Here is an 8,579-nt window from a genome sequence, read left to right on the forward strand (position 1 = left end):
GAAATTTTTCTATTAATCTAACTACAGGACATATTTTTAAAGGCTTTTTATAGGTAACTCGGCAAATAAAAATATGTTCTAAGAACATTTTTATAATATTTCCATGAGTTAATTCTAGGCTAACTTTATACAGTTCTGTTTATTTATTTATTCTTTAATTTTGTTTTATTATTTTTTATTTTTATTTTTTGGGGGTTGTTAACGTTAAAGGAATTTTAAAGCTTAAAAATTTTGCAAACATTACGTGAACATTTGTGAGGGTAAAACAGAAACCGAAAGTTAACGGCCTCTACCATAATCCACGGATCATGTTTTAAAACAACATTCACATCGCCGGTATTCTGCGAGGAAAATCGTGTACAAATATCCAGATTTTAACACAACACTGGCATTGAATTTATCGTCGCATCTCTTCAGAAACGATACTGTGGTAACGAACGGAATTATGTTCTGATTTGTGAAAAGATTTTGGATTAGGCATTTGTTAAATGGATAAATATAAAGTCGTTTCACTTTTACATCTAGGGGGGTTTGACGTTTCGCTTCTAGAGAAGCCAGGTCGAATACATCAGCGTTTATACAAGGGACCTATACCTCTTTAACAAAGAAATCGAAGCTGCTGGCTATATACATATTTATAATACGAGCGAAAATAGGCGTTTTAAACCTGTGGAGAACGCATTTTGAACGGGCTAATTAGCTACATCTATTCATATCTAGCTCATAGGCTAGCATGATGCAGACAGCAGATCGGGGACCGCTGAGGACACTCTTCAGACTTCTGTCTCTGTCTAGACCCGATGTGGTACCAATATGTGGGGCTTTCCTGTTCCTTGTTGCGGCTGTTATTGGTGAGAAATTAGCTTCGGGCTACGTTTTGATTGATTATTTCTGTACCTTACAACATGTTTTTTCTGTTATATTTCACTATGACTGTTCATTATCCTGATCTATAATTTCAGGTGATATGCTCATGCCTGCATTTACTGGTCAAATAATTGACGCCTTGAATTCAAAATTTGATAGTAATGCATTTGCAAGTGCAATTTTCTTCATGGGGCTTACTTCTTTTGGAGGGTGAGTTTGATCTTTGTGTACATGTTCCATGCATATTTGGGTTGGATGTACATTAAAATATGCAGTTTGTGCACTTTCAGGTCTTTTTCCGCTGGATGCCGAGGTGGATTGTTCATGCTCACAATTTCCAGGCTTACAAAAAGAGTCCGGGAACGTCTTTTTGGTTGTTTCGTCAAACAAGACATAGCATTCTTTGAAACAACATCAAAAGGTCAGTCATGCAAGATGCTCACTTGGATGCTCAACAGGCTCTATTTTTAATACTGAGTTTCTTCATACAGGTGATATCACCACATGTTTGTCTAGTGATGCATCTCTGATGAGCCGGTCTCTGGCTGCAAATGTCAACATTCTTCTGCGCAGTCTTGTTATGACTATCGGCATCTACTGTTTCATGATTCAGCTCTGCTGGCCCCTGGCCTTGCTCAGTGCTCTTGAGTCACCAATTACTATCACTGCTGAGAAAATATACAACAAGTACTATCAGGTAAATGAAAACACTGAAATACACTGGATACTGTGATTAATCATTTGAAATGTGTGCCTTTATATTTTTGTTTATTTCATGAACAAGGCACAGACATATTATTGATTAAAGGAATAGTTCACACGAAAATGATAATTTGCTGAAAATATATTCATCCTCAGGCCATCTGAGATGTAGAGGTGTTTGTTTCTTCATCAGAACAGTTTTGGAGAAATGTAGCATTACATCACTTGCTCACCAATAGAACCTCTGCAGTGAATGGGTGCCGTCTGTCAGACCCTTTGAATGAGAGTCAGAATGAGAGTCCAAACAGCTAATAAAAATATATTAGTAATCCACAAGTAATCCACACCACTCCAGTCCATCAATTAACGTCTTGTGATGGGAAAATGTGCATGTTTGTAATAAACAAATCCATCAAGATGTGTTAACCTTAAACCGTTGATTCTGTCTCTAATACATAATATTGCTTTCTTCAAAGAAAAGGTTGTCTCATCTGAATCAGGAGAGACATATGCACAAATCAAGCTTTGTTTACAAGCCAAAACAGTTCTTGACAAATATGTTTGATAGTTTGAAGTTAAAAATATCTTAATGATGGATTTGTTTAATAAAAACATAACTTTTCACTTCACAAGACATTAACTGATGGACTGGAGTGTTGTGAATTACTTGTGGATTATTGTGATGTTTTTATCAGCTGTTTGGACTCTCATTCTGACGGCACCCATTCACTGCAGAGGATCCATTGGCGAGCAAGTAATGTAATGCTACATTTCTACAAATCTTTTCAGATGCATAAACTCATTTGCATCTTGGATGGCCTGAGGGTGAGTAAATTTTAAGTTTTTGGCAGTCTGTCCTGTTAACTTACATGCCTTCTCTTTGTGTTTGTAAGGGGCTGGTGAGTTCAGTGAAAAAGTCCATAGTAAAAAGTAACCAGGTTGCTGGAGAAAGCATTTACCTTATCAGAGCTGTCAGGAGCAATGGGGCTGAGATGGTGGAGCAGAAGATGTATAATGCCAGACTTGAAGAAACATACCATTTTAAAATACGCAGAGACAGTGTCAGAGCTACTTACTTGCTATTCATGAGGGTAATTATCTCAAAAGGCTATATTTTCATTGCAATATATTTGTCCAGGCACTGGGATGTCTGTAAACGATACTAATGAAATAACATATTTTGTTTAGTTATTTCAGTTAAGCATGCGGGTGCTGATCATGTGGTATGGGCAGCAAATGATCAAATCAGGTCAAATGACTCCTGGAAACCTTGTGTCCTTCATACTCTACCAAATGGAGATTGGAGGCTATGTACAAGTGAGACACATTTAGAGTTGTCATTTGTTTTTAAGTAGTCTCATAATAGTAGTTCAAATATCTGTGGGAATTGCACATATATGAAAACAGGTTTATGTGCCACCATTTTCAGACAAACAACATCCATTTATGCAGTAAAAAATCTGTCATGTTCTCTTAAAATTTACTTTCACTTTTGGAAATGAGTGAAAGAAAATAACGTAAAAGATAACTGCAAAAGAGTGGGAAAAATGATTGATAGTAAACTCTTTAATTAAAATTGCACATTTAATTGTTAACATCTGCTTTTCTTTATTCCAGACCTTAGTTGAACTGCATATGGACCTTATTGAGTCACTGGAGTCAGCTGACAAAGTCTTTGAGTATATGGATCACAAACCATCTGTTTTATGTGGTGAGCTTGCACCTGACCAGCTCAAAGGACATGTGATGTTTAAAAACATTAGCTTCTCATATTCATCATGCCCAGACAAGAAAGTACTGGAGGTACATTGATTTTACAAAAACCTTTGTATGAAAAAGTTTACATACAATACATTTAGATCAGGGGTGCTCAACCCTGGTCCTGGAATCGACTTCCCTGCAGAGTTCAGCTCCAACCCTGACCAAACACACCTGAACCAGCTAATTAGGATCTGAAGGAGCACTTGATAATTCCAGACAGGTGTGTTTGATTAGGGTTGGAACTAAACTCTGCAGGAAGGTCGATCTCCAGGAACAGGGTTGAGCCCCCTGATTTAGATTAAGAAAATAATTTGGATGTAAATTGTTACACATCTCAATATATTTGTTCTTTTGCTTATTGGTCTTGAATCTCTGTAGAATGTCTCATTTGAGATGAAACCAGGGTCAATCACTGCACTAGTGGGTGTCTCAGGTGGGGGGAAAAGCACCTGCGTAGCCCTGTTAAAGCACCTTTATGAGCCCCAGTCTGGTGAACTTCTCCTGGATGGAAGGCCCCTAAAGGAATATGATCACAAGTACTTTCACCAAAAGGTAATACCATGCTTTCCTTAAATGCTGCATCATGTACATCTAGATTTGAGATGTTTGGCCCATATCACAATTGAAGTAAGAAGATTTGTGAATAATTCCTGTTTTCAATGCAGGTAGCTGTTGTGAGTCAAGAACCAGAGCTTTTTGCCTGCTCTATTCAGAACAACATCACTTATGGCCTTGACAGTTACTCTGAAGATGTGCTTCAGACTGCAGTTAAACAGGCCCATGTTAACAGCTTTGTTCACTCTCTGAAAGAAGGCTATGATACAGGTAATATATGGATGGAATCTCTACATTTCTGTTAAAAATGGTAAAATTTGTAAATAGGCTGAAATTACTTTTTTTCGTAAAGGTATTTTCCTACAAAACACACTGTGTTAATACAAATACACAGAGCTGGGTAGATTACTTACAAATTGTAATCCGTTACTGGTTCCAAATTACATGACAATAATTGTAGTCAGTAATGTAATTCATTACATTACACATTTTAGATAATATAATCAGATTACTTTCAGATTACTTCTGACCTAACTTGTTTATCACATTGATTTAAACAGGATAATCTTGTATCATAATGATATGATCAAAGAGTGAGAAAATATATTCCTTTCATTGTAATTAACAACATGAAGTGCACTAAACATTATATTACATCAAGGTTTCCCAAACTGGTTCGTAAAGGAACTGCAGGGGGTTTGCGAGTTTAATGACAGGCTAACAAGTAATTAAATTATAAATGTAAAATTAAAATAAATCATTTTAAAATAACAATCAAAATAATACACTTACTAAAGAAATATTTGAAATATTTTATGTTACCTAAACTGTAAAGATGCAAATGTGATACTTAATTATTAAAATATTTTTTTTACATCTTAATTAAAAAAAAAAAAAAAAAGTTAAATCTCAGGGGTACTTAAAGGGGTCATTGATTATGATTTCACTTTAGCTTGTGTGTAATGTTGCTGTTTGAGCATAAACAATATCTGCAAAGTTACGACGAAGTTCAATACAAAGGGAGACATTGTCTTTAACAGAATTGCTGACTTTAAAAGTAAATATTTTAGGTGAAAGAGAATGTCTGCAAATAAAGATATAATGAGAATTTGTGCATTTTGATGAGATTGAAATCCTTTTAATAATACATAATAATACATGGTATTATTCAAATAAAAAATGAATGTGTTCATCAATAGTTGATCAATGTTGAAACACTTCTTAAATCTGAAATGATTTTTGTAAATCCATTGGTCAAATTCTGTGTAGCCACCTGAATATAGTCTATGTGTGCAAGTCCACAAAACTGGATTTTCTGAATGTATATAAGCGGGAGACTATTTTAGAAAGGAAAATTTAAAATATAAAAAAGAGGAATTAGAAAGAATCAATAAATGATTAATAAATTATTGCTATTGTGTGAATAATATGTAATCATGAAATCAATAAAAAGTAACTGTGGTCTGATTACGAGTATTTTAAAATGTAACCTACTCTAATAACAAGTACTTAATTTTTTTGTATCTGATTACGCAATCCAGATGATTACATGTAATCAGTTACTACCCAGCTTTTTTCCAATTACTACCCATTGTTTTAAGTTCACTTAAAGAAGAAGTTCACTTCCTGAACAAAAGAGTAATTTATGGAAGTTGTTATTTTTTAAAGTCTAATAAATGTTACCATTTATGGCTCTCAGTTATAAATGGTTATAGTCAATGGTTAAATATTAGGAAAAAAGAACAATTTCCTAGAGACATCAGTAATATTGGTACCAGTGATGCTCACCTTCAGTCATAAAATTGGTATTTAACAAATATTAAGAATATGCTGTCTTTATGTTGTTTCTACGTTCATTTTTTGAATGTGAATTTATTGCAATATAAAAGTATATTTAAAAAACTTTAATGTTAGCTGGAATTAATCACGATTAATCACAATTAATTTCAGAAAAATGTGCAATTAATTAGTTAATTTTTTAATCAGTTGACAGCACTAATTTATATACATACAGGGACCCCAAAAAGTATGAAAATGTATAAATGTATTTTCATTATATAACAAAATATCAAAAACAGGTGTTATGTATTTATTTAATAAAAAAAAGCATAAGCAAACAAAAATTAACGGGGTTGTGATGCTAAAAAGAACATTATTTTGTTTATTTGGTGTAATGCAAAGTGTTTATGTGGTTTGAGGTTCAAAAAACATTGTTTTCCACATACTGTATATTGTTGTTCCTCCTCTCTGCCCCACCTTTCTTAAACATGTAGATTTTTACAAAGCTCATTGTTTTAAAAAGCGCGGTGTGCTCTGATTAGCCAGCTATTCAGTGAGTTGTGATTTGCTGAATACCTCAACCGTGTGATGGAAATGTTAAGCCCCTTCCCATGTTGTGATGCCATGTCCCAGCACGACAAGACAAAAACAATAAAACCCATTAGAAAGGAGGCATTTGTTGCATCCAATGAAGACATAATTACTGATTATAATGACTTCATAGAAATGACAAACAAGCACTACTCTACACTGCTCAAAACTCACGTTTGTCTAGCCAATAGCAAATTCTTTAAATATGAAAACGTACTTACGGGCTGCGAGTCAGAAGTGCCAGACTGTCCTTGCAAAGTTGGAATTTCCCCACTTTATAGTGTGCACAGCCGGCATTATAGGCTACTCTCCCAGGGTCAGGAAACAGTCCTTCAAAAAAAAACAACCTGCAAATACTTAAATATTTGCGTTGTGCTGTTCTGAAACAGTGTTGTAAATATAACTTAACCACTGATTTCTAGTTGTGTACTCATTTGGAAGGCCAAACAAAGTACTTTCGCAACAAAACACACAGCGTCTCCACAAAATGGCCGCTGCAGCAATACTACAGCAAGAATAAAAGTTATGCCTTCTTTGTTTGCATATACATTTGAGCAGTATTATGCAAATCTTCCCACACCATGACATAGACATGTGGGGCATGCTTGAATAAACCATTCTAGGAAGTTTTATAAAGAATATCTCTTTGGGTTTGAGACTTCAATCTTTGCAACTTTACAGATCTTATATATGCACGAACAGCTTGTAACACAAAGATTAACATGAAATAGCATCATATGACCCCTTTAAAGGGGTCATTGGATGCAAACTTCACTTTTACATGTTGTTTGAACATTAATGTGTGTTGGCAGTGAATGTACAAATTCCACTGCATCTTTAGCAGCTCAGATGTCGGGATTAAATGACGACCACTACGTTCATTATTACATCCAGCAACACAACACCTCAATCGCTCAATCAGAGATATTCTTGTCTAACTTGTCTCCGGCATCGAAACAATGGAGGTTGGACTGTTACAGCTGATCTGCGACGCTCATGTCAATCAACTATTGTGGGAGTGGCCTCTGACGGTGTGACGCCACACTTGATTTGTAAAAGGGGATATTATTTTTACAGATTAATTAAAAACCACTGCATGGATTTTTATCATTATAGGGTAGATGTGTACATACACTGCCAACACACATTAATGTTCAAACAACATGTAAAAGTGAAGTTTGTATCCAATGACCCCTTTAAACATTTCACGAAACCACTTGATTTGATATTTTGTACCTAATGCAACGGCCTTTAGAAAATTTGGTCTAAAAGTGTCTAAAAGCGTCAGAAAGCTTTTGGGGGAATGCTCATTCTTAATGACGGGGTTAACAAATATAATCTATGTACCAAAACTATTATGTCTTTTTTCAGATGTTGGAGAGCGTGGTGGTCTTCTCTCTGGTGGTCAGAAGCAGCGCATTGCTATTGCCAGAGCTCTTATCAGACAACCTCAGATCCTCATACTGGATGAGGTCACCAGCAGCCTGGACACTGAGAGTGAAAAAATGGTATGCATATACATGAATCAGTCAGTTTGGAATTACATTTTAATTTGCTCAAAAATTTTCTCATTATTATCTGTGTAACCATCAGATCCAAAACGCACTGGCATGTTTCACCACTCAAACCACATTGATCGTGGCTCACAGGCTGAAGACCATTGAGAATGCAGATCAAATAATAGTGATTGATAAGGGCATGGTATCTGAGAAAGGCACTCACATGGAGCTGATGGAGAAGAAAGGAATCTACTACAGACTAAGAGAGAGTCGATTTAATGAGGACAACATTGAAGCTACTGATTAGCTAACCAACTGAGAAATGATAGAAAAGTCTGCACATGCAAAGCAAATTTGGTGCAGGACACAATGCAACAAACATGGAAATGAGTAGAAATGTAAGGTATTATTGCAAAAACTAAGAAAAAAAAACACTTAATAATATATAAATAGCATGAGATGTGTCTTTATTGTTAAATGAACACAAGACAAACGTTGCTGTCATCTGTTAAAAACTGTTGAAAACTGTACCATTTTAAGATGAATGATATTTAAATCTCACCTATTGCAATACTGAACTTTTTTTAAAGATATTTTAAAATAAAAACAAATCTGTGGTTCTTTTATGTGTGTCACACCATAGGACATTATGTCACACTAAAGGACAGAAATTGTAGTATTTCTAAAAATATTTCTATTTAATTTTAAATATGTCAAAGGAGAAAGTTAGTTTAATTTTGATACAAACAATATCAACATGTTTAAACAAAAAATAATTTTCATCTACAAATTTCGGTTTCTTAATCAATCAGTATGTTACACTCA

The 8,579-nt window shown here is 34.8% G+C and overlaps 1 protein-coding gene across 1 annotated transcript; it reads left to right on the forward strand.

Annotated features, from left to right (window-relative positions):
* Positions 1-659: 659 nt before the first annotated feature.
* On the forward strand, positions 660-8,071 carry LOC127160984 (antigen peptide transporter 2). Its single transcript, XM_051103632.1, has 11 exons — positions 660-851; positions 963-1,077; positions 1,158-1,288; positions 1,359-1,564; positions 2,463-2,660; positions 2,758-2,886; positions 3,187-3,372; positions 3,709-3,882; positions 3,996-4,155; positions 7,627-7,763; positions 7,849-8,071. The coding sequence occupies exons 1-11, from the start codon at positions 734-736 to the stop codon at positions 8,059-8,061; spliced, it is 1,767 nt and encodes a 588-aa protein (XP_050959589.1). The 5' UTR covers positions 660-733; the 3' UTR covers positions 8,062-8,071.
* The last annotated feature ends 508 nt before the right edge of the window (positions 8,072-8,579 follow it).

Source organism: Labeo rohita, unplaced genomic scaffold (genome assembly GCF_022985175.1).
Source record: "Labeo rohita strain BAU-BD-2019 unplaced genomic scaffold, IGBB_LRoh.1.0 scaffold_516, whole genome shotgun sequence".
NCBI lineage: Eukaryota > Metazoa > Chordata > Actinopteri > Cypriniformes > Cyprinidae > Labeo > Labeo rohita.